Source organism: Bombus affinis, unplaced genomic scaffold (assembly GCF_024516045.1).
Source record: "Bombus affinis isolate iyBomAffi1 unplaced genomic scaffold, iyBomAffi1.2 ctg00000912.1, whole genome shotgun sequence".
NCBI lineage: Eukaryota > Metazoa > Arthropoda > Insecta > Hymenoptera > Apidae > Bombus > Bombus affinis.
This window is the reverse complement of record NW_026109435.1, coordinates 11,249-37,687: the sequence shown is the minus strand read 5'-3', so window position 1 is coordinate 37,687 and position 26,439 is coordinate 11,249. Positions and strand designations below refer to the sequence as shown.

The 26,439-nt window shown below is 34.8% G+C and overlaps 1 protein-coding gene and 2 long non-coding RNA genes across 10 annotated transcripts; 2 read left to right on the top strand and 1 right to left on the bottom strand.

Annotated features, from left to right (window-relative positions):
• Positions 1-3,608: 3,608 nt before the first annotated feature.
• On the bottom strand, positions 3,609-10,445 carry LOC126928408 (uncharacterized). 6 transcript variants are annotated; one of them, XR_007716625.1, is made up of 3 exons: positions 10,083-10,445; positions 6,693-6,887; positions 3,609-4,579 (listed from the first exon to the last, which is right to left on the bottom strand). It is a non-coding gene; the product is annotated as an uncharacterized LOC126928408 (long non-coding RNA). The 6 variants fall into 6 exon arrangements; XR_007716623.1 differs by having other exon boundaries at positions 6,722-6,887; XR_007716627.1 differs by lacking the exon at positions 6,693-6,887.
• Positions 7,053-9,895, top strand: LOC126928407 (nucleolar protein 58-like). Of its 3 annotated transcripts, none has more exons than XM_050744155.1 (6): positions 7,053-7,281; positions 7,392-7,749; positions 7,878-7,932; positions 8,047-8,216; positions 8,958-9,095; positions 9,317-9,895. In XM_050744155.1, exons 4-6 carry the CDS (start codon positions 8,087-8,089, stop codon positions 9,799-9,801), a joined length of 753 nt encoding a protein of 250 aa, XP_050600112.1. In that variant the 5' UTR covers positions 7,053-7,281; positions 7,392-7,749; positions 7,878-7,932; positions 8,047-8,086; the 3' UTR covers positions 9,802-9,895. The 3 variants fall into 3 exon arrangements, with proteins under 3 accessions (XP_050600112.1, XP_050600113.1, XP_050600110.1); XM_050744153.1 differs by having other exon boundaries at positions 7,066-7,281; positions 7,829-7,932; XM_050744156.1 differs by having other exon boundaries at positions 7,064-7,281; positions 8,958-9,895.
• Positions 10,446-21,274: 10,829 nt separating the features above from the next.
• LOC126928409 (uncharacterized) lies at positions 21,275-22,071 on the top strand. Its single transcript, XR_007716628.1, has 2 exons — positions 21,275-21,624; positions 21,756-22,071. It is a non-coding gene; the product is annotated as an uncharacterized LOC126928409 (long non-coding RNA).
• The last annotated feature ends 4,368 nt before the right edge of the window (positions 22,072-26,439 follow it).

Genomic DNA, 26,439 nt, shown 5'->3' with positions numbered 1-26,439 from the left:
TCAATATCAATTTCAATCTTTTTAAACGAAATATAATCTGAACGATGAAACGTTTGATCATATAATGTTCTTCGTTCGATGCTAAAGGAAATTGAGAAGAAACATCGAAAATTCGTTAATAAAACGAATTTCTTTGTTTCTGTGAGATAATAAACTTGACATACGTATTGATTTTTAAAATCAATATAGCTAACCAATGGGCACACTTTTAACAAGGGCGATGGAACATACCAAAAATCTTTCAAGGTGGTCTTGGCAACGGAAGAGTCGAAAATATGACAATTATAAATGAAAAATTCTAATATTTTACAGCTGGCAACGATAAAGAACTCCAGATATTCTGCTAATTAATTTACAACAAATTCGCGTATATGATCGATAGCTGACGTCACGTCATTGTGTCGCACAGCCCTTGTAAAACGATAAGAATTTCCTGGAAAAACTTGTAGCCACGAAATGAAAAAGATGATAAAACTTCTAACAAGAGTACTGAGACGAGCAACTTTGTACTTACCCCTTCGGAGTAGGGAACGTGATTAAACGTCCGCGAGTTCGAAACTTTTGTAAGTCACTGCACGGCCGCTGCTTATGGTGGAAATGTAATAGATATAAAAGTACAGAGCGCGTGAGCGAACTAAAAACGCGATATAGGGATAAAGAGAGAGACCGTTCCGCCCTTCTCTAATGCCCGCGTACTTGTACCGGAAATATGTAACAACGGTAAACGAGCGCCGTCAGTGTCCACTAGTGTGCATGCCTGATTAAACAAGGACAGAGAATGCTTATATACAGCCTTCTCTTTCTATTTCCATGTCGCATCCATCTTACTATACAGTAGACAGCACTCGACTATTCCATCATTATATTCGCACCCAGCTTATGTGTGCGAACAAATCGTTCGTCTCCTGTTTGATGCTCAGTTTTCAACGGAGTTGAAGGGAAACTTTATAAGAGAAAGGAAGTGACGGATTGTCTCAAAGTGATAAACGAAAATTCTCGTAACTATCGAAAAACGATAGTCAATACAAGGATATCATTATCACATTTAAAACTATCACAATGAGCGGTGATTCATCGCTGCGAGGTACCACAAATGAGATATCTCATAATTTGCGAAAAGAGGTAAGGAATATTCTAGATTTTAGACTTTGGAACTTCCATGACAGTCATGAGTGTGTTTTGTCATTGATTTGCCATATTGCGTTTTTCACAATTGTTGTTCATTTTTTGTGATATTTTACACTCGCACATAGTATCTATGACTTTTTCTTTCGATAATTCTTATAATTATTGTCAATAATTAATTATTTATAACCATTTACGCTGTATTATATATCATTAAGATTTATCTTTGCACGTATCAAGATAGTAGATAAGAAAATTATGTGTAACAAATTTATTAAACTCGCAATGTAACAGAAAATTGCATGAAAATCTTTATATTATTAATAATTATTGTTAATAATAAAAAAAATAAATGTCGCATTAGGAGGAGAGTCGTACTTCGGAACGTAATCGGAACATATTGTACCTTATATGTGATTATTTGGAACGCAATGGGTGAGTACATTGCAATTTAGATATCTTCTTAGTTGCAATTTTTTCGAATAATATCGGTGACCAATCGAAATAGAAATTAGTGCGGAAAGAGGGGAAGGAATGAAAATTTGAAAATCGACATCGGTAACTCAGTAGTTATAGAATAACTCAATCGATAACGTAGATTAACTAGTTATAAATGAAAATATATTTAAATTCAAACTTTAAAAATTAGAAATTAAAAAGCAGAAGGCAAAAAATTATCGCCGAGGATTTATATAATAATAAATAGACAGTACATTCCTTTTGTCTGTCTTACCTAGAAATAAAACAGTTGTCCCAATTGATGATTATCGTATAGTGTGTACTCATAGCATAAAATTTGTTCAATGAATTAAAAATTATATTTTTTAGATATGTAGACGTTAGCGATGTATTAATCCGGGAAGCTCGTCTACCTCGGAAATATCGAGTCTGCGACAACGTCGATTTGGAAATTATTCTTACAGAATATGAAAATTATTACAAGATGAAATTCCAAAATTATCCTATATTGTGCAAGGAAATAACTGAAGAGGAAATAAAGACGAGGGAAATGACAAATGCGAACAAAGTGTAAGAATTTAAATTATTTAACACTATTCAACTTTCTCAACGTATTCAACGTATCGATTACAATATCATTCAATCTTCGAAGAAGTAGTAAAACGTGTCAAATCTGTTAGCAAACAAAGGAGAAGTGAGTCTGTATCTGGGTCTGTGAAAGGGAGGAATGCACAACAGAAGATGAGGGGTGATGCTACGGATGATATTAATCTGGCAATGACATTGACATCAATTTTCGACAATGAAAGCGATGAATCTTCATCAGAAGAGGAGCTATTTAACATCTTAATGGAACAATCCACGCAATCAAAGATGTCAAAATAGGCTCAGAAGCTTTATATAGACAATCCGGGATTGTGGAAGATTGCTGAAGACATTTTATCCGTAAGTTATTTTCGATTAATATACGTATTGTAAAGCTTTTTAAAAATAAAATACCTATCCTTGGATAAACAATCCACTGTATATCAATATCCGACAAATGTATTGTTGTATATATCCACTGTATATCCAACAAATACCTTGGATAAACAATCCACTGTATATCAATGACGCAGGGATTTCAGTAAAGCTTTAAATAATGAATTACATAACACTTTTGGAAATTAATACGGAGATTATGCGCCATTTCATCTTTGTATTGTCGCAGGAAATCATACTGAAAAAATTAAATGTATATTGGGACAACATCGTAGGCCTAGAGGAATGTAAATCTGCCATTACGGAGGCCATTGTGTATCCCCTTAAGTACCCTATCTTTTTTAATGGCCCATTTTCTCCCTGGAAAGGTATTCTGCTAATGAAAATTCTAATGTAGTTCTTTTGGCTGCAACTAATTGCCCTTGGTATGTATATCACGCTATTTCAATGTTTTCTAAGTAGAAAATATCTTAATATCATAATTATTCATTATCTTAATCTTAATTATTGTGTTGTTCAGAATATTCCTTCGTTATTATTAATATAACAGAACAATAATATTTATTCTAAATATATTATTAGGGACATTGATGCAGCTTTACGCAGACGCCTCGGAGAGAAGATATACATATCATTACCAAATGTAGTTACTCGACTTGGTATGTTACGGATGTGGATAGATATGAAGCGTGGAATAAATATGTATGCCATAAGAACATATTTTAAAAAATATAAATGGTTATCATATAAAAATATAAAAATATAAAAATATAAAAGTATAAAAATATAAAAGTATAAAAATATAAAAGTATAAAAGGATAAAAATATAAAAATATAAAAATATAAAAGTATAAAAATATAAAAATGTAAAAATATAAAAATATAAATGGTTATAAATTATTAATATAATTATCGATCGAAAAATTGTTCGCGTGCGTGCATGTATGTGTGCGCACGCGCTATAAACAAGTTTGAAATATATAGTTCTACATATATACGCGGTATACATATTCCCTATATAATATAATATAATATATATAATATAATATAATATATAATATGTGTAATCTGAGTGGTAATATATACATGTATTACATATGTGTTAGTGTATTTTATCGATAATCTGTCTTTTATTTCCTCTTATCTTATTAACGCATGTATGGACTCAGAACACATATATGCGTTTTTTGCAAGTATTCCGCACGGCCTAACGACAGATATACGCGTTTGTCGATTTTTCCGACCAAGTAGAAGTAATACTATTACATTTATGATACATTTATGATACAGATACATATGATACAGATACTGATACATTTATGTGAGGACAGTCGCATCTAGTTATCGAGAAATACTAAATGTTTATTGTAAATTTCAATGTTTAAAATAAATAATCGATACTAAAAAATAACGCTCTTGAATTATTTAATCTCGTGCAAAAGAATTACTATAACTTATTACGCTTTGCGCTTTCAATAGTCAATCAACAGAGTTCAGTCTAACGAAGAAGTTCTCTCCTACGCTAACGAACTGTCCTGTTTTTGCGTCCAGGCATTCAGGACATAAATTAAAATATCGCACATAAGCACAGCGTAACAGCGGCTTAAATTTAAGTTACAATAATAATCTTAAAAAAAAAAAAAAAAAAAAAAAAAATGTAATGATGCATGGCTATGTCGTACCATCGCGTATCGGTACTTTTGCCTGTACCACTCTACAATCAGCATTCAGCGTTTATTCTGGAAAAAAAATCATGTAAAAAAAAAATATGTAAAAAACCTGGAATTAATAAACAAAGATTTAAAAAAATCAACAATTAAACAAGGGATTGAGATGACCAACCCCGGTCACGCTGCGAACTTCGAACGCGGAAGAGTCGAGCCGTGGCCATGATGGGTGATTCCAGGAATACGGCAGGATCTGCCATGCTTTACCGATCCCAGCCGCGCCGATTTCCGTCAACAGGCACAGTAACGGAGATATTTGGAACAGAAGCAGCCGCATATTCGTCTATCTGAAATTAAAGAGATGATTTCATGTAGAAGATACAAATTCGTTCCCTGATATTGAAATGCCGCATCACGAGGAAAATGAGACATGCAAATGACAAAGTCGATGATCAATAGGAAGATGACATAAACAATTGTAGATAGCAAGGAAAATTTTGAAAAATGATACGTGTTCTAATAATAGAATATAAATGATAAAAAGGAGAATGTAATTGCCATTCTTCTATGTATTTTAATTTATGAGACGTAACTTCTGAATGACCTGTAATAGCTTTAAATACATTTACTGGAACTGGCCAAGCATAGAAAAAGGAGGCTTAAAAGAGAAAAAAAGGGAATAGATGAAATCGTGAATTATCAGTCTAAATGAACCGTGAATGTCAACCTAAGCTTTCACCAAAACCCTAGTGAAACCATGAAAGCACCATGGCAGACGTTTGATGACCGTTCCGTCCGGTAAATCTACGCGCTCAGATGAAATCGTGTCCCCGACCGCGCGATCCGGTAGCGCGATTGTTCACTCGACTACATTTACCATAGCGAAATCGAACTAGAATTCGACTCGACACGCGTACGCGCGCAACCACTGAAAGTTCAACGCACCAGTACCGTCAGACGATTCGAAACTTGTGAATCATCTGCTAACGATACGTATCCACCGTCAAAATTTTGATTTAATTGAAATTAAAGGCACACACTGTAACTCTGGCACAACTGTCTTTATTTTCGCAACTAATTACCATTTGTCCCATTTCATTAAAACTTTTTAACAGCCGGTAAATAAATTGATGGAATTTCCTCGGTTCAATTTATGAGTGATGAAAATCGAAATTGCTTAAAAGTACCATTAGACATCCTCGATATCTCCAAAAATATGTCATTTCTAACCGTATAATAATCTATAAGCAGAGAAATGTCAATGAAAATTTAAGACGAAAAAGAGGTAAATTTACCTGAATTCCAGAGCGCGGCTGGCTTTCAAATGTCGTTGACTGTTCAGAGTTACCACGCTTACTACGGTCCGTGAACTACGGCTTCCCGGTTTACCCCGGCTTCGTATCTGCACACCGTGCGCTGTTGTCGCCGCTAAAACACGCTCTCCCCTCTACTCCCAGACTTAACTACCGTTCTCAATTGGTCGCTGTTTTTAACTGTAGTTCTTGTTCCGAAAGATAGGTAAATGGCTTCCTCTACGATCTACGAGCCAACACAATCAAAGATGATCGTTTAACGTAGCTTATAGGAACAGGCAGACTACGGGCACATTTACGCTCCGATCGTGTGTAGAACGCTAAAAGATAGAATTCTGAAAACTGTAGAACAAACGAGCGATAGTATCGCTAAAAAGACAAGTTAAGAGTACATAAATATGTAGTAAGAGGAAAGAACAGATCTTCAACTGACAAACAAGTAATTGTGTCTATCGTCATTTCGTCAATGCGGTTAAGGATAGTTATATACATTTATACATTACATTCTAAGAGTTACAGTTGCATGAAACAAAGGAGAAAGTGATGGTATCTGCTCATTTATCCTCTGCACGTTCGGAAATGCGCATTAACATTATCATAATCGCTCAATTGAATTATGCTTGTCTTAGTATGTTTTATCTTCTTCGTTAATACGTAAGAAGTACTTCAATATCGAAATAATCCGTGAAATCTAAGTTATATATAAATATATATACTTTCAATGTGACTATCAATAGTTTAGTTTATTTAATTCAACATATGTATATTTTCATGAAAACAAAATTTTACGTCAAATTTTAACGAGCAATAGCTTTCGTTTTACATCTCTACACGGTAATTTGCAGGATGCAAAAAGAAAAATAGAGAGTCTGATCTGAAAATAGAATGATCTTGAATAAATTGTAAAGGACATAATAGCGCTGTCATGCGCTATGGTGCATAAACTAGGGTAGAATCAAAAGCGTAGTAGAATGTAGATTGTTAACAAATAAAAATTAATCTAGGTGTTATTAAAGAAATTTGTTTCACCTTCTAAACGTTTTGATGATTGGTTTACTTTGAATATTTTGCATATTTTTGCATATCACGAGCATTTTGTACATTTCTATACATTCAAATTTTTCTATGAATATAAAATGATCCGCACTACTATCTACTTCATAGTATACTCTATACGTTTAAAATGCTCCATTAGAAGCTTAAATCTATCAAAATACAGCTCCTAGGGAAATGTGAATTTTCACATGAACACATAATATCGATTTTCTGATTGAAACGTATAGGCAGGTATATACTAGCATAAGCCACCTTCGGCATTTGGCCGTATGGTGCAGCACTAGCTCTGTAACATAGAAAACCATAGGCGTCAGTTCTTCTTATTTCCTCTCTGATATATGTTTACTTTAATGTCACTTATTCAGGCGCTTGATACATTGTCGGAATGAAATTTTAGTAATGTGCAAGTAATTGCGAATAGATTAATAAAGTATAATAAGATATTAGATTCATGTGACAATAGTTTCAAGTGACATCAATCTTTATGTCTAGTATATACATGTGTATTGATCTATAAGTCAGTGTTGAAATAACAAATAAATGGCAGAAGAAGGAAAGAAGATTTCCTTCGGTTTTGCGAAATCTATTAAGAAACCTGTGTTAAAAGATGCTATTCCACAAGAAAAAAAGAAAGTTGATTACATTGAATGCCTTGATGAAAAAGGTATCAAAGTAATAGGGTGAGTTCAAAAAGTAAAATTTATAATCAAGAAACATGTAACCTCAACCTAACTTATAAAAATCACCAATAGCGGAATATATATATTTGAAAACAATCTTTTTATTTCAGTGAGGAAGAAAAAAAAGATGAACCTCTAATTATTCCATTAGTAGGTTCAAAAACCTGGCATGATAGAATTGTTAATAAAATAGATGCAGACATTTTCCTTCCGAAGGCAGATAAGGAAAAGGTAGGAGACGCTAGTGTTAACGAGGCAAAATCAAAGCTATCTAATGGAAAAACATCGGCAATAATATCAATAAAGAAAGAGCCAGTTGAAGATAGTGAAAATAAAGTTGTTACTTTAGAAGAGCAAGCGACGAAAGAAATCATTGAGGAACTTAAGTCAAAGAATAAATATGAAACTAAAACAAATGATTTAACTTTACCTTTAGTAGAAGATGAATCATTAAGAGGCAAAGAACAGGTACGTTATCAACATATTGATGTGCAATGCACAGATGTATTACATTTGCATATTATAAATATCGTTTTGTATTTTTCAGTCTACGTTAGAAGATTATGAAAAAATTCCTATTGATGCTTTTGGTGTAGCAATGTTACGGGGAATGGGATGGCAACCAGGAAAGGGAATTGGTTGAAATGAAAAGTATGAATTTTACTCTGGATTAAATTAATTATATGTGTTTAATACATCACTTATTGGAAAGTAAACAGAGAACATCATTTTTTATTTCACAATCGTTTATTCTAACTATTACAGATTAGTAGCAGCTGTCATACCAGAATTACTACCAAAAGGTATGGGTCTTGGAGCAGACAAAGTAGCATTGCAGAAGAAAAATACAGATTCCAAAAAAGAAGAGGAAGAAGTTAAAATCGAGAAAGGAACATTTGTGAAAATTATAGCTGGAAAACAAATTAATAATTATGGTCTGTAGCGGTACTCGACAGCAAACTTCCCAACGGTTTCTGTCTCGTGCCTCGCTACACAAAGACTCTCTACCCTTCGAACGAGATGATTGCCAGATGTCGATAAATTCTCGCCGAATATTTACGTCGAGCCTAAGGATCCGCTATAAATCTTAGGATTCATGCAGCTAAGATTCTCTAAAGGGACAAATAGTCTTTGTCTCAATAGTCCCTACACATACCACCTACTACGGGAAATCTGCTTTTTCTCACGTACGACGCTCCTCGCTAGCAACTCTCTCTCAAGGGCAGCTACCATCCCTTTCCAACCACCAACTCACAATTTAGCCAATTAACAGCGACGTCCATTTCCCTCACTCTCTGAACCAACACTTTTCTTAACGAATCCGATGATCCCGTATCCTTAGACACACCCAAACACAGTTTTCCTAAGGAGCATCATCGCGTCACTAATTCATTCTGTTCTATCGCGAGCCGCGAAGCAAGTTGGAAGACGCCTATCTGAATTGTTCGCCCGCAGTCGTACATAATAGCGAATCTGAATCTCTAAACGTCTGTGCAATCGTCTCGACTCGAACCACCGCGTAAAGTACCGCGCCGAGTTTGAACTTGTAATCTTGAACCGATAATTGTACCGTGTTTTCACCGCGCTAGTGTATACCACGAACACAAGCAAATAAACAGTTATTATTAAATAACACCGAGTGATTCTTCCATACATATCACGCCTCATCACCTCAGGTCAAATAGAAGGATTCGATGATGATGCAGGAAGGCTCATAATAAAACTAGCTCTTGGTGGAAATGTAATATCTGTAAATGAATTTATGGTACAGCCAGTTACTAAATCAGAATATTCTAAGAACTCAAAAGTTCAAAGTTAATACGAAGTGTTAGTTTTTCATTAAGGGACTTTTAAGAAAATAAATTTGAATTGACATATACATATAAATACATAATCAGACGCGTAGAAAAACTAATTCAAGAGTACCTGTAAGTGTGTTGTTGCATGCAATTTTTTAAAGGTCCCTTCTATTTTTATATAAAATATGATAAATGTAGAGGTTTTAGCTTTCAGTATCTTATGGGGTTAATTTCAGATACAAAAAAGTATGAGGAATATAAGGACAAGGAATCCAAGGGACTCAAGGAAAAGATGGATAGAAAAAGATCAATGTCCCCTGACCCCGAAGACAGTGAAGATGGTGACAAAAGTAGTAATAAAAGAAAGAAAATCGGAAGTACGATGCATAATAAGAACAAGTATGATAAAGTGGGGGATAAAAAATCAGAAAGGCGAAAAAGGCGCTCCGAATCTAATGATGACAGCGATAGTGATTCTGAAAAGAAGAGACGGAGAGAAAGAAGTAACTCTAATAGTAATGATTCTTATAAATTAAAAGGATTGAAGAAGTCAAAGAAACATAAGAAGCACGATTGCTCATCTGAAAGATCAAGTAAAAAACATAAAAAGAAAGACAAAGAAAGAGAAAAAGTTAGAGATAAGAAACCCAGAGATTATGCAGACAGAAAGAAACACGAAAGACGAGAAAGATCAAGATCTCGATCATTTAGTAGGCAGTAATATTTTCCAGGAACGTATTCGGTCATTTTACTTTCAAGACAAATTGTACAATTTTATTTATACAGATTTTATAATAAAGTGTATTTTTACAAAAGTATATTTCTTTTCTTACCCTTAACTGAAAATTACATTTAATTATAATATGTAATAATGTTTACAATTACATCAAAGTTAATGTCCTAAACTTTATCAATAATTATTAAAAATCCCCGCGTATTGCTTACGTAATGTTGATATCGAGTAGTACCATACATGACCTCAAAGAACATTATGATACTTACGAACATCGCTAAACAAGTAGTGCGAACGATGTCGAGTAAGTATTCACTATGTATAAAGTATTTATAGATAAAAAGTATGGGAAATATATAACCGAGTGTATTTAACTTTTCCAACATTTTAGCATTTCGCTTGGCACTTGGTACAACTTCAAGTAAATGAAGTAAAAAGCAAAAATGTAGAGCGGGCAGTTTCCTACATTTCCAGCGCGAAAGAGCATAATGCTGATATTATTGCTCTTCCTGAATGCTTTAATTCACCATATGGAATACGTAATAATTTGTTTCTTTTTCTAATAATTTATTATATGTATAACAACTATATAGAAAAAAGTAAAAGTAGACAAATTACCTTATCGTTTATACTTCCATAAAAATTGTGAATTGACTCGAATTTAGAATTCGATATATAGAATTTCCCCAGTTTTATGATTATCGTGATTTTTGTATAAATATATTTTTTAAGATACTAATAATTAGGTACTTATAAACTAGTATTATCAATTATTTTGTATTTATAATTCCACCTATAGTAGTTAAAAATTAAAGTTAGTTAAAATCTAACTTTATGTTTCAAAAAGTACTAGCAACGTCGTTAAGTAACAAGTCACTGGTATTAACCCAAATAGCATGATTGTAATTGAACATTTCTAAATATTCATTTTTCATCTTGAACCTGTAGAAACAATTTATTATATGTACTATTATCTAAGTAATTATATATTTAAGTAAATCGAAATATAAAATTTAGTTATTTTAATAATTTAAAAAATAAAAAATTGACAAACATTTCAACCTAATTTATGGTTGGAACAATGGACAGTTATTTTTCATTAATTGAAATATTGCAATGCAGAATACTTTCCAAAATACGCCGAGAGTATTCCTGATTGTGAAACGAGCGTTGCTTTATCGAAGGCAGCTAAGGAAAACAGTATTTATGTAGTTGGTGGTACGATAGCTGAAATAGAGGGCGATAAATTGTACAATACCTGTACTATTTGGGGTCCCGATGGAACTTTGATAGCAAAACACCGGAAGGTAAATAATATACGTCCATGTGGCTTTGAAATTGAAAATATTGGGGTGGAGAAAGTGACTCTATCTAGGAATAATTTAGGAATATACATATGTACATACGTGTACTATAACCAATTCTATAATTTACAAAATATGTTATAGGTTTATAAAATACGTTTTGATACGAGAAACATACATTTTTGTCGTAATATAATATATAAGTTTTTGTACAATATATTTGTTTTGTAATATAAATTTTTCACATAGGAAAGAACTTATTTTTTCTTAAAAAATATTCCTTCTCAAGTATTATTAAATGATAAAACTTTTTAATAAAAGAAAGTGATAAAAACGCTGTCAGTTATTAAATAAAAAACAATTAAAGTTTAAAAGTTCGTAACATTGATGTTAAATTACAAAAGTTACAGCAATAGAGTTAGCAACTATATTTTTATGTTATTAGGTACATATATTCGACATCGACATTCCCAACAAGATTACTTTCCGAGAGAGTGATTCACTCAGTCCTGGTAATTCCCTAACAATGTTTGATGTGAAGGGCTGGAAAATAGGTATTGGCATTTGCTATGATATCAGATTCGAGGAAATGGCACGCATTTATCGGAACAAAGGTACAGTAGCTTAATCGAACAATACTTAACTAGCAGGAAAGTAACTATCTTTCTTAAATATATTCTATATAAAATATAATCAATATAATCTGTAACTCTGTATAAAAAGGAGCTTAATTTAAAAAACCAGTATATTCGCTGAAAAGGAAATAAATAAAAGAATTAGAAGCACGACAAGAGGACTGTTCTCGCATATTCATAAATTATGGAATGTGGATTGTGCACCTACAAAGTTAACTAAAATTCAGTGGTCTCATATTTCCCGTTTCTCTGTGTTAGGTTGGCAAATGCTGATATATCCGGCGGCATTCAATATGACCACTGGACCACTGCACTGGTCATTACTTCAGCGTTCCAGAGCGAATGACAATCAATTATAGGTCGCCTGTATATCACCGGCTCGTGTTCCTTCAGCAAGTTATGTCGCATGGGGACATACACAGTTGACAAATCCCTGGGGGAAAATCCTTTATGATTTGGAAACTCAGGAAAATATGGTGGTCACCGATATCGGTAATTTCCAGCTTAACATTAAACGTTGGTTTATCGATTTTGCCGGCTCCCTCTGTATTTGCTGAATTTATTAGCAAGCATTACTTATTACTTCGTATGTTTTTCTCTTCTCTCAGATTTGAAAGTTGTTGAGGAAGTAAGGGCTCAGATACCTACATTTTCTCAAAGACGTACGGATTTGTACGACACTGTCTATAAAAAGGAGTAACTCTACACTGAAACAGAAAATGTTTTCTTATAATATTTCTACTACAATACCGTTTTTTTTTTTAATGAATTATTACTAATTACTTATCATTTGTACTAAATGAATAACTCAATTAAGAAAACCAAAATGTTATAAATAATAATCTGTATATCTTGTGTATCAATATGTAATTGGATATTGTAATAATATTGGAATGTCTTTGATCAGGGATATGATAAAGAACACGCGAAGACTACATTCTTTTGAACATCTTTAATATCCATCATTTATAACATTAAACATCTTTTTAAATATTTAGATAGATTAATACGTAACTCTTTATATATATAAACATTAATTTGAAGTTACAAGCTTAGAGAAATTGGTCGATTAGTATTTATAGATCGGCTGTCTTGATGAAAGGCTTAAAGAAAGCAAAAACATAACAATGTCGCAAATATAATTTATAGTTTAACTTCTTTCTTGTATCTGTCTGCCTTTCACGATGTTTTACCAATTACAATAAGTAATTTCGACTTCTTTGCGCTCCGTTTTAACGCATTCGAGACCGAAAGAAATTCATATCAATCAGTAGGCATAATATATATAATTGTACATAATACATTATAGCATAACATAGTATATAATTTTATATTTTAAAAACATGAGGCATAAAATTTAAGATTGTCATCGATTTAAAATTAAAATATGAAAAGGATATTCCAGAGAGAGAAAAGCACAGTATCATTCTAACAAAACATTCAGATCGTACTGACACCCAGGAGTCGTATTACAATAAAATCTCAGTCTCTAATGAATTAACATGAACGATTAACATGAAACACACTTGCGGCTTAAACACCTTCGATATCGAGGAAATTCAAACTTTACAAATAAAAGCAGCCTGTTCCTCTTTCCACCACAGACTCTCATACCATATCCGCTCTTATCCAGGCTTTTACTTGAAATCTCTGTCTATTTACAATTTAAATTTACCCGGGCCACTCGTTGAATCGGCAGCCCTTTATAAATATATTATGGACCCAGAACATATACCTGTGCCCCTAGCTGGTATCAGCTCTAGTAACGTTCATACCGGAACTTTCATACGACCCCAATTTGTCATGCGTGAACATCGATTCTTTCAGGGGTCACGGCTTTATTTATTTATTTTTTTTTTATTTATTAAAATTCACAATTTGTCCAATTTGGACATTTGGTGGAATTTTTTAACCGTTAAATTAGCATGTTGGTGGCTACCCCCAGCGGGGTACCATCCTCGTGTTTGTTAGGTTATGTCCTTTATAAGGTCTGCTGGGTGCTTCCTTTTTAGTCTTCTGTCCATGTTTATGGTTTTGTATGTTTCCGCAGCTAACCGGTTTGGGTGTGTTGCTATTCTTGATTTGTATTTCTCGGAGTATCTGCTACTTTCTTCCTTGACCGTTGGGATTCCCAGGTCCCTCCGTATATCTTCGTTTCTGACGTACCAAGGTCCGTTTACTATTGTTCTGAGGATTTTAGCCTGTATTACCTCTATTTTGTTTATATGGCTCATTGCTGCCGTCGCCCATAATGGTATTCCGTACGTCCAGATTGGTTTTATGATCGTTTTATATATTTTTAATTTATTTTCAATGCTTAATTTGGATTTTCGGCTTGTTAGCCAATGCATTTGTCTCCTTGTTTTCTTTATTTTTTCTACTATTGATTTGATGTGTAGTTCCCACGTGAGTTGTGTATCTAAGTGGAGTCCTAGGTATTTGACATGCTTTGTTTGCGTTATACGCGTGCCGTTCAATAGGATGTTTGGTGGTATCTTTTTTCGTAGCGTGAATGTAATATGGTTGCATTTATTGGGGTTTGCTTTTATTTGTTTTTCTTGTAGCCAATTCTCTATTTTTATGATATGTTCTTGTTGTATTTTGACTGCCGTTTCTGGGTTAGTATGCCTGACTAGTATAGCTGTGTCGTCCGCGAATGTCAATACTGTGCTGTTGGTAGTTGTTGGTATGTTCGCCGTGTATAATGTGTATAGTATTGGGCCTAGGACGCTTCCTTGTGGTACCCCGGCCTTGATGTCTTTAACTTGAGAATGTGTGTCCTTGATTTTTATTACGAAGGTTCTGCTGCTTAGGTAGGATTTTATTAAGTGGTGTATTTGCTCCGGGAATTGTTTCCTAATTGTTTGTAGTAGACTTTCATGGTTAATTTTATCGAATGCTTTCTCTATGTCTATAAAGAGGGCTGTGCAGTATTCCTTGTTTTCTAGTGCTACTATTATTTCGTTTATAAGCCTGTGCATTTGCTCTATCGTGGAGTGTTTGTTTCTGAAACCAAATTGGTGATCCGGTATTAGATTTTTTGTCTCTATTATTGTTTTTATCCGGCAATATATTATTTTTTCCAGTATTTTGGAAAATACTGGAAGCAGTGATATTGGTCTGTAAGATGCAGTTTGGTGCGGGTCTTTGCCTGTATGTATGTAACATTTTGATCTGTGCTAATTTCCATGGTTTGGGGAAGTATTGAATTCTTAGAATTGCATTGAATATTATTGTCATTAGTCTTATTGCTTTTGGCGGAAGGTTTTTCAGGATTTTACCATTGATTAGGTCGATTCCTGGCGCTTTGTTGTTTTTTGTTTTATCAATTATGTTTCTAATTTCTTGTGCTGATGTTTTAGGTATGGTGTATTCCTTGTCGGTTGTGGTAGTAGTGGTTTGTGGATCCTCCTCCGTATGACTTTTGAAGTTGCTGTTGTTGATAATGTGTGGTGTGAATGTGTTGCAGAGGTGGTTGGAGAATTCTTCAGCTTGTTCTTCGTTGCTTCTTGCCCATGTGTTATCTGCTTTTCTGATTGCCGGGACGGGTATTATTGGCTTCCTTATTTTTTTTTCGTGGCTTTCCATAGTGAATAGTTGGTGTTCTCGTGTGTGGAGAGTGTCCCTATGAACTTTGCGAATTCGTTATCGTTGTGCTCCTTTATTTTGTTTTTTATTTCCTTTGCAAGTTTGTTTAAGTGTTTTTTGTTTTCTCGGGTTCTGTATTTTTGCCATTTTGCTTTTGCTTTTCTTTTTTCTTTGATTTTGTCGAGTATTTCTTGCGGGATTGTTATTGTTTGTCTGCTGGTTGGTTCGGGTGTAGTGGTTGTCCTTGCTGCTTCTTGAATAGTTGCTGTCAATATTGCTACTGCCTGTTCTATATGTTCAGGAGTTTTCAACGGGATATTGCAGTTTATTTTGCTTTCTATTATTTCTTTGAAAGTTTGCCATTTGGTGGTTTTATTGCATAGTGTTTCTGGTTTGCTATAGTGTATTGGTTTGTTTCTGTATTCGATTATTATGGGTGTATGATCGGAGCTGAGCTCCAGGTTGGGTGTTATTTTTAGTTTATTTGTGTTTAGTCCCCTTGTAACTGCAAAGTCCAGAAGATCTGGTTTTTTGTTCAGGTCAGTCGGCCAATGTGTCGGTGTCCCTGTGGATAATATATTGAGGTTATTATTTCTAATGTATTTTTCCAGTGTTCTGCCTCGAGGTGTAATGTTTCTTGACCCCCAACGCGTGTGCTTTGAGTTGTAGTCTCCCGCTGCGATGTACTTGTCCCCTAGGTCCTGGAAGTATTCTTCCCACATTTGTGTTGTTATTTTGTATCGCGGAGGCACATATACTGCTGACAACTGGAAGTAGTTGCTGCTAGTTTGAACTGTAACAGTGGTTGCTTGTAAATATTCTTTGTTAACTTGACTGTGTAGATAATGTTTGATATCGTTTCTGACAATCACTGCTGTCCCTCCGTGAGCTTTTCCTGAGGGGTGTTTGGTATCATATATGGTGTAGTATGGTATTTTCAAGTAGCTTTTTGTAGTGAAGTGTGTTTCTGAGACAAGTAGTATGTCTATATTGTTATTGTATATGAATGTTTTAATTTCGAGGGCCCGTTGTTGTAGGCCGTTTGAGTTCCAGGCTGCTATTTTCAGAGTGTCCGTTTTTATTTTTTGCTTAGCACGTTTGTAATTAGTTGTAGCATGACTGTGATTTGTTGGGTTTGCTGTTTGAGTACTGCGTTTTGTTCGCTTATCATTCTGGTTAGCATTTCGGTGTTCTTTATGGATTGTTTGAGCAGTTCTTTGATTCCTGCAGTGTCATTGTTACTATTGCTGTGGTATTGGTTGTGTGTATGTGTTGGTTGGCTGGTTACTTGAGCATAGCTTAGACCACCAATGGTGTTGGTGCTGATAGGTTTGGTGTTTATTGCTTGCTCTGTATTTGGTATTATTTCAGGTTTTGTGCTGTCCTGTTGGGCTTGTGTGTTAGTGATTGTTCTGCTTCGTAGGGGCGGGAACAGTTTACGTTGTAATTGTTTTCTTACTTCACATCCTTTATAGCTGGCTGGGTGGTTTCCGTTACAGTTGTAGCATTTAACTTTTTCTATTTTTCCAGAATATGGGCAGTGTATAGTTAAGTGACTTTTTGCGCACTTGACGCAAGCTGGGCTTCTGTTGCAATAATTTTTAGTGTGTCCGTATTGTTGACACCGCATGCATTGAGGTATATCTTTTTTGTGTCGTGGTGGTTCGACTGTTACTATTGTGTTTAGTATTTGTTTGATATCATATATTTCCTTGTTATTGTTTCTGGGTTCCAGTTCTATTAAGAATAGTGGTAATGGTTGCTTTGTGTCGAATCTTGTTATATTGTTTATTGTTCTTGTTTGATGACCAATTTTAGCTAACTCATCGCTTAGTTTATGTATGTTCGTTTTAGGATGCAATCCTCTTATGACAATTTTATAGCTCCTTTCAGTTTTAAGCTGATACGTGTGGTAAATAGCATTTTTTTCTTTTAATGCTTTTATAACTTTCCTAAATGTTTCTGGGGTGTTTGTTTGTATTTTTACTTGTTCCAATTTTGTTTGCTTTATTGTGTAGTTGTTTTTCTCATCTAGATTATTTAGTAGATCGATGAGCGGGTCTATTATTTGGGCCTCAACAAAGATTGGTGGTGGTTTTGTAATATGATTTGTTTGGATAGTGGTTTTATTTATGGGGTCAGCGTCTATTTCTTCCGTTAGTGAGCTGAAGGAGTTACTTAATGGTAATTCTTGCAGCCATCGCTGCTTTTCTGTAGCTGGGTTTCCTATGGCACTTATGTTTGTAGTTGTTTTGCGTTTTTTGCTAGCCTTCGCTAGCTTCCAGCTTTCGTCCTGGTAGTATCTTTCATATTCTGAATTGCTATCTTCCTGTCCCCGATGCTCTTTTGTTTCTTCTGTCTCCATGTTAATTTGTTTGTTTTTTATATAATATGTTTCTCCTTTTGTTGCTATGTTTATAGTTGGTATCTGCATTGCTATTTTATTTCCTCCTCGCTATCACTTTGCAGCACTATTACTTTGAAGCACTTTTTCACTATTCACTTATACCTGGAGAGGACGACCGTCTAGACACGTCCGTCCTCCTCGGCTGTCCGAGCAGGAGTGTGACGGCTTTATGGGATTATATCCTTTAAAGTAATTAAAGTGATACTAATGATAGAGAATTTTTTACAAATATTTAATATGTCCATAAAATAGGAAATTTCGTGCTCTCTTATTTTATATTAATTATAAATTAATAAGTTTTACATTTGTTATCTATAGATTTAATAAATCATTAAAATTCCATGAAGACATATTCTGGAACACATTAGAAGATTTTGCTGTAATTTACAACGGATGCTCCGAGTACGAACAGGCAGTAAACGAACAAATAGAAATTCAGGCTATTGTGGTAGTATAGCTCACGTGGGATTTTAAGCTCGAATTGGACTTAAATGTTACGATCGTCGTGAATAATTACGATATATAGCCTGTACGACGAGCAGAGAATCTTAATTTATTAACGGCAATTCCTTTGTGCAAAGTGCAATTTTATTAACGGCCTGTAACGAATGAACGGCTCGTTTTGAATAAAGTTTACATTTAGAAAGTAAAGACAGAAACACATTTTAAGAAACTAAGATATCGAGTTCTACTTGTAACCATCAAGTGCTCTTCGTTTGAGAAGATTACGAGTCTCTTCTTCGATAACGACATTAATTAAGAAGTTTCGATACCGTTTATGACATTAAGATCTCATTAGTAAAGTTATATCATTAAAATCTTACTGTTCCTAGAGAATATATATAGTTAAAACTTCCAGAGGATCAACAGAGGATCAGGTAAAGAAATTGTTGATAAAAGCATCGTTAGTGACAACTGACTGTAATCGATATCTGCTGGGTGAAGTTGTGTGTTCTGAGAATCTGTGTTAATGCAAGGATTCTGTTACAAATCATCAACTAAAGAGCCACCGGGCACGTCCGACCGATCGATCGATACCACGAACCTTGAATGAATTAACGCTCAAGGTGGAACGGATTTAATAGATCGAGTGTTAGTGTAATTTGACACTTTGTTTACACTTGCTTTATGCAAACAAAGTTTGATGTTCTGAACTCGATGGTTATAATAGGATCTTGTTGAAACTCCAGTATTTCACCCGCACGGTACGACACTTTGTTGATGATTGTCCTTGTATGTTGTTGATACTCCCCATCAGCCGTTAAATTTTGTTCGTCTATCGTACTTTTCTAGCCAGAGGTTTTCCCTGATGTTTTTCCCTACTGTCTAAGTCATCAGGTTTGCAGCTCGGGGAGGACAGATAATTCGGAATTTGCCAAAGGAAGGAGAGGTGCCGTCCGAGCCATAAAGGGACGGTCACTCAAAATGCCGAATAGATTCATTTAAATAATTATGAGAAACAAGTAAGTTTTGTAATCACAAGTTTTCAAATGTTATAGTTTGAATCTGTTCTTATAATTTTAGAAAGACCTTACAGCCAGGATCTCTAAAAAATTCGATGAAAATTCTCATGAGACATCAATTGAAACAATTAAACGCAACAGAGAATGGGTATAATCATATAATTCCTCCCCATTTCAAAATTCATTCATATACATCGATTTTTGTTTTCATATTTGTTTCATGTGTGAAGAATACGTATTTATTGGCATCAAAATATTTTCTGTTTCAATTCCTGGTCATTTTAGATCGAAACTTCCAAATATCGTTGATTAAAAATTTTTTAATTTTTAAAATGAAAGCCACTAATTATAGGACAAAAAGTTGTTTCAATTATTTGAACATTCTGCTTCATTCCTACAATAACATATTTTATTTTAAATGAAAACAAGAAACAATACTATTGTGTATAAGTTTAATGGAGTGACAAAGGTGATTTGTAGCTAACACTGTAGTTAACATAGTTTCTGCAATATACCCTTTAATCGAGTAGAAACAAGGGGATTTTAGAAATTTCTATTAACCGACAGTATTGTCAACAACAAGTTTTAACAATGACTGAAGGTTGCAGAATTAAATATAAAATGATTTATCAATAGCATATGCAGTGTTACATTTCTAAATAAGCAGTTTATCTTTTAAGAATAACAAAGACACCAGAAAATAAAGATAATATTCTAATTATATTGCAAACTAACGAATAATGTAAAGAATTTATTTTTGTTATCTATATCACAGATTTTAGGTAAAATATTAATTTACTTATTACTAGGAGATTGATTTTGAAATATAATTATAATTTATAATTATAATGGATACCTTTAAACTAGCAGATATTTGGTAGCAGTTCTCTAGCCTTTGTACAATATAACACAGTTCAGTTTAATTGAGTTTAATCCCTTTGACCAGCCAGTTTCCAATTTCATTTATGGCATGATCTCCTAACAATTTCATACCCTTCAAAAGAAACACGATTTTCTATTATTGTTTTACAATCGCGGAATATGATCAGTGTTTCAATTAAGCTCCACTGTTTTAATTTCCCGTCTACGCACGATGTGGGTACACCGTTTTTTTGTTGTTTTTAGATACAAGTGACGAGAAATTATAAAATGATATTTTAAATTTAAACTGATTTCGTTCATTGATTTATTTTAGCGACAATGGTAACTTGTTTGAATAAAGATTTTATAAATAAAATATTTAAGGTCTAAAATAATAAATTAACACATGTGAAAACATTAAAGCTGTTATCCTTATTCATGGTCTTGTTGCAACGTGTTTAACGAGCGTAACGTAGGCGTGAAAACGAAAACGTTGAGACTCTTGTGGCGTAAAAAGACTGAATTCCTCATAAAAATACAAGAAACGAATACAAGAAACGTGCACATAGTTTATTCTCGACCTTGGATACATAAAACCAAAAAAAAAAAAAGAAAAAGAAAAAGAAAAAAAAAGAAAAAGAAAAAGAAAAAGAAAAAGGAACAAAAATTTTTATTGGTTATTTACCGAAACTCATTGTATCATTTTTACTACTCTATATAAAACGTAGAATCATATACTGACGAATGTTATTTCGAATTTCTAACTTCAGAACGATAATTACATATTTGTAATTACCAATAAGTGGTAGTAGCATTAAAAATATGGAATATTCAACGAGATGAAATATAGGTAAGGTATTTAAAAGAAAAAAGATTGAAACGTTCGATGTAAAACGATGAAATTAAATGATTGGATTTGAAAACTTGATTCGGTTTAATAAGTCGATGAAAAAAGAATTCATGTTCCTGTCGATACATCAACGACGTGCGCCGTTACTTCCGACTGCTCTGCAATTCAAATGCAGTACTCGAATGTACATGGCGAAAGAAATGGAAATTGAGCAATTTAAGGGAACGAATTACTCTCGCGTCCGCGTAACTTCAAAATGTTTCACGTGTCCGTGTTTGCGAAACGAAATTCGTCGTTGTCCAATTAACACGCTTGCAGATGCTACATTCACTTTTTTGCATATAGGGCTTAAATATATGAACGAATAGAACGGAGCAACTGTCATTAGCGTAATTTTAACGCGTTAAAATAAATTAATGTATAATTTCGTCATTTACGTTTGATCTACCTTTTTTCATCTACGTCATCTACAGCAGCTACGCGAAGCTTCTTGATTGCGTCTTTGGCAGTGTTCGTTGCTATAAATGAAACTTAATAGTTGTTGAAACCGCTCGAAAGTCGTGTTCCTAAATCATTCCCTCGTCTCGTATCGTGTTCATCAAATGGAAAAGGAGATTGTGTTTTAATGAAATCGCTTGTTACTATCAATCTTGCTGTGTCACTCGCATAGGAGAAGAAAGTGAGGAAGGAGAAAAAAATTAAGGTAAGGTCATCAATGAGCAAAATGTTTAATGTAATTAAAATTGTGTCCGCTGCAACCCTCATGACATTTAAAATTCCATACGTATATTGTTATACGTAACATTGCCATATTAAATATATTCGATCAAATAGGTATGTTCAATCAACATTCAATCTCGTTCCCTGAAAGCTGTTCCTGGATATCTGGTTGGATACTTTGCGCACCGAAATACAGAGTGTCAACAGTAACAAACCCTCTATGTAGTGTTTTTGCTTTGCTCTTTTGAACAGGTAGATAACATTTTGCTTCGAAAAACGGATATATATTCCACGGATATGCACATACAGAGTATGTGTATCGATATACACATTGATATACACCTTTGTACAAAGTGTCAAAAAAGTATTTATCGCGGTTTCTTTTTCAAGCCATTCTACACCTTCGATTTGATGAAAATTGGTTAAATAAGTGTAGCACAAAATTGATCTTGACCACAATTTTCAGTGTCAAATTGTTTTTCTATTGCATCATATAGTGCTCATTAGAAAGGAAAGTTCCGTTCTTTTAGAAAAAATGTCTGAAATTTCATTAATACTTAGACTGATTTTTCATATTTGATTCATATTTTAAGGTCAAATATGGAATACAATAACATCAATACTAATATCTACTTTTTTGTGCGAATTACTTTATATTTCAATCTTCCTTGATATGCAGTGACAAGCAAAAGTTGACAAAAGTGTAAACACAGCCCGTTGATTTTATGTAAAAAGCGAATGTCGAAGGTATAATGAGAAAAGAGCATTATTTGACCATTCCAAAAAATAATTTACCTAAATAGTAGTTAATTCTATTGGATATAATAAACGTGAAGTAGTACTAGTGGACGAAATACTATGTTGAAACCTTGATTCGACGAGTATAATTAATGTGCAAAACTGTAAACATGGTTTGAGATGTCCATTTTTGTAAAATGTTTTGTACATTATTAATGTTAATGAAAATTAACTATTACATTTCGTTAATAATAACTTGTAGTTACTCTTACCTAATCTTTACCGATCACTTGAAAAATTTGTCTTTAACATTTATGTGTTTACTTTTTTCGCTCGTCACTGTACATGTTTAAGTCAGATATGAAATATCTGGCGTATTCCAGCGGCTTTGATTAAATCTAAGGTGTTGATATCCTTAATATTGAGAATGTTGTTAGTAAAGTAACTATTTCTATCCAAAAACAAGATATCTTTGAGACAACGTGAATTTTCGTTCCAATTTTCTTAACTTACAAGTATACAATTTTCATCGCATGATACAATCAATCTATCCTACAAAGTTCTGGCACACGACGAAGCTGAGAACATAGATCTTCTTCAAATATTATTTTTCTTACTGCTTCGTGTGGAATTTCTACTCGACGAGATGTTATTAAACGCTTAAAAGCTTATTATTAAACGATAACATACTTTTTCCTACATGAATGAACATGAAAGACGTCGAGTGAGGAATTAGAACAATTGTGGATGGTTGGAAACTATTATGCTGCGGTCTACCATTCGTTTTTGCCTATATATACCACGGAACAAAGGATAATTTTCACCGAATTCATGCAGAGCACATTTTCTAAGTTTTACTGTATATGATTACACCCATTATATTATATTATGTTATTACGATGTTATCTAATTAATTGTTGTCTATTTGTATTGATACTTATATTAACCATTATTTATAACATAATATACTAAATACAATTAGTATACACAATTAGTATAAGGATTAGTATAAGAAATTTTAAACAGCTTTTTTCAAAAGAACGAATCATTTACGAACCAGGGGTTTTCTGAAACTTTCGTTTCTCGTGATGAGTACTTTACGATGCAATAAAAAATTTTGTCTGAAAATTATACTCAAGATCAATTTCATGATCCATTTTCTCTAACAGATCTCCATCTTCCACAGCTATAACAAATAATTTTTTGACACTCTATACATTTAACATCGATTATAATTCTGATAATCGAAACACCGAACATCAATGTGTTTATTCGCTACGCCAACACAGATAACAATTAACATTGATATATAATATATATTTGATGATATATATCTGAAAGAATAGAAATTTCATTTAATCGACTATATGACCATACACAGTTCGCTGTTGAGTGCCGAAGCGTGCAGACGTGTCTCTAGTGCCCAGTGAAGTTCGAAAGTAACACGTGTCACCCAACCGTCGAAAGTGAACACAACGTGCTCCTATCCTCCCAAGTGTTTCCTATCCGCCAGAGAGAAGAAAAGCCTACGCACCTAACCCCAACCCGAACCTTGCCTCATAGCCTCACGACTAGTTATTCATATTGAAATAGCTAGCTCGATGATGGCCCAGCAATCACGTCCAGGCTCGCCTGAGCAAACACACAACTACCCCGCGCTACCCCCTCCGTGGCAGAAGTGTAGCAGATCCCCCCGTGACAACGACGCCAATAAGGCGAAAAAACGCAAAATTGAACCATCAAACACTAACTCGAACGAACAGCTATCAACACAAATTAACACTCACAACAGGTTCGCAGTATTGGAATCCTCAAACGACGCCATGGAAATCGCAGACCCGCCGTCAAACCATCACGCACAGAGAAGCCCCCCTCCCCCACCAATATTTGTTAATGATGTCATCGACATCCAGAAAATGATCAAGTCGTTAGTGAGAGATATCTCCAAGGAGGACTACAACTTGAAGATAACCAACAACAAAGTCAAAATCCCGCCGGCGAACCCAGAAGCCTACAGGAAGCTTACCAAGATACTTAGGGCCCTGAACGCCAATTTCCACACCTATCAACTCAAAGAAGAAAGACCCTTTCGGGTGGTGCTACGAAACATCCACCATTCCGCAGACATCGAAGAGCTAAAAACCGAATTATCTAAGCTCGGCCACGAAGTCATCAATGTCAGCAACATAAGGCATAGAGTCACGAAAGACCCGTTATCCCTATTCTTTATTGACCTAAAACAGAAACCCAACAACAAGGAAATATACAACACCAGTCGCCTAATGAACGCCATCGTAAAATTCGAACCACCGCAAATCAAAAAGGAGATAGTGCAATGCAAAAGGTGCCAGAGATACGGACACACGCAGAAATACTGCAACCATACCTTCCGCTGCGTCAAACCAATGCAGGAAATCACCGGAAACCCCAGCGAAGTGCATCCACTGTCAAGGTGACCATCCTGCCAACTGCAAAGGCTGCTCAGCCTACAAAACTCTGTACTCAAACAAGTACCCCAAACTTAGAACAAAAGAGGTAAATTACCAAACACCCAGCTCGCCGAAATTCACCTTTACCCCGATCAATCCCCCCAACCAATCAAACACCCAGCCCTATCAAATTCACCACTCCCTCAAACTCCTATGCCCAAGCGGTACAAGGCACGCGAAATACACCAAATAGCCACAGGGATCCTCCCCAAATTAGTGTCCCCACCTCACCTAATACAGACAACGTCTCTAGACTTGAAAAGCTAATAGAGAAACAATCTGAGCAAATAAACAATTTGCTATCGCTATTAACACTCATCATGGATAAATTAATACGCCCCGACACAAAATAAAACCAAGACGCATAGCTCTGTGGAATGCCAACGGTCTAGCGCAACGCAAACTTGAACTAAAACCCTTCCTAAAACACCAGCTAATCGATATAATGCTCATATCTGAAACCCACTTCACCGACAAAAACTACCTGAACATAAACGGATACAAGTTCTACCATACCCAACACCCCAGCGGAAAGGCCCACGGCGGCACCGGAATCATAATCAAATCAAACATTAAGCACTACGAACTTCCACCATTCCAGAAAGACTATCTCCAAGCAACAAACGTAGTAATAGAAGACTGTCATGGTACAATCACCACTTCAGCTGTATACTGCCCTCCCAGACACTCCATCGCCAAAGAAGACTTCGACTTCCTGGACACCCTGGGCAATAGATTCATAGCCGGAGGAGACTACAACGCTAAACACACCCAATGGGGTAGCAGACTGGTTACAGTAAGAGGCAAAAACCTCCTCAACAGCATAATAACCAACAACCTCAACTACCTTACCACATACGAACCCACACACTGACCCACCGACACAAACAAAATAGCCGATCTCCTTGATTTCCTCATAACTAAAAATATCTCGTCAGGACACGTCCAAATCAATTCCTCGGCTGATCTCTCCTCTGATCATTCCCCCGTGATAGTAACAGTCAGTTCAACTATCATCGAGAATACACCTAATGGCTCCATTCATAACCAACACACCAACTGGCAGCTCTTTAGAGAAGTCTTTACCCACACAACTTCAGCCTCAACCTCACTAAAAACCAATGAAGAAATCGAAGCAGCCACGGAATACCTAAACGCGAGCATAATAAACGCTATCCGCGTCTCCACACCGGCAAAAACGTCCATCAGCAATCACGAATACGCCCAGTACATATTAAAAAAAAATAGCAGAAAGACGTAGACTAAGAAGGATATGGCAGACCCATAGAACACCGGAGGACAAACGCAAATTAAACAACGCAACTAGAAAACTATCCAAAACCATAAAAAACTACAATAATGACCGTTTTCACAAATATCTCGCCAGCTTGTCCCCCACAGCCGAATTTAACTACTCACTATGGAAAGCCTCCAGGAAACTCACGCGCCCCCCACAAATAATACCTCCAATCCGCCGTCCGCAGGGTGGATGGGCGCGTAGCCCTATAGAAAAAGCCAACCTATTTGCCAAACACTTGACTGAAGTATTCCAACCCCATTCCTCCATAGCT

Excerpts from the sequence above, each read along its gene's own strand:
- LOC126928407 (XM_050744155.1), top strand. The coding sequence starts at position 8,087 with ATGGGTCTTGGAGCAGACAAAGTAGCATTGCAGAAGAAAAATACAGAT. Across the intron at positions 8,217-8,957 it reads AAAACAAATTAATAATTATG|GTCAAATAGAAGGATTCGAT; the intron begins GTCTGTAGCGGT and ends TCATCACCTCAG. Across the intron at positions 9,096-9,316 it reads TAAGAACTCAAAAGTTCAAA|ATACAAAAAAGTATGAGGAA; the intron begins GTTAATACGAAG and ends GGTTAATTTCAG.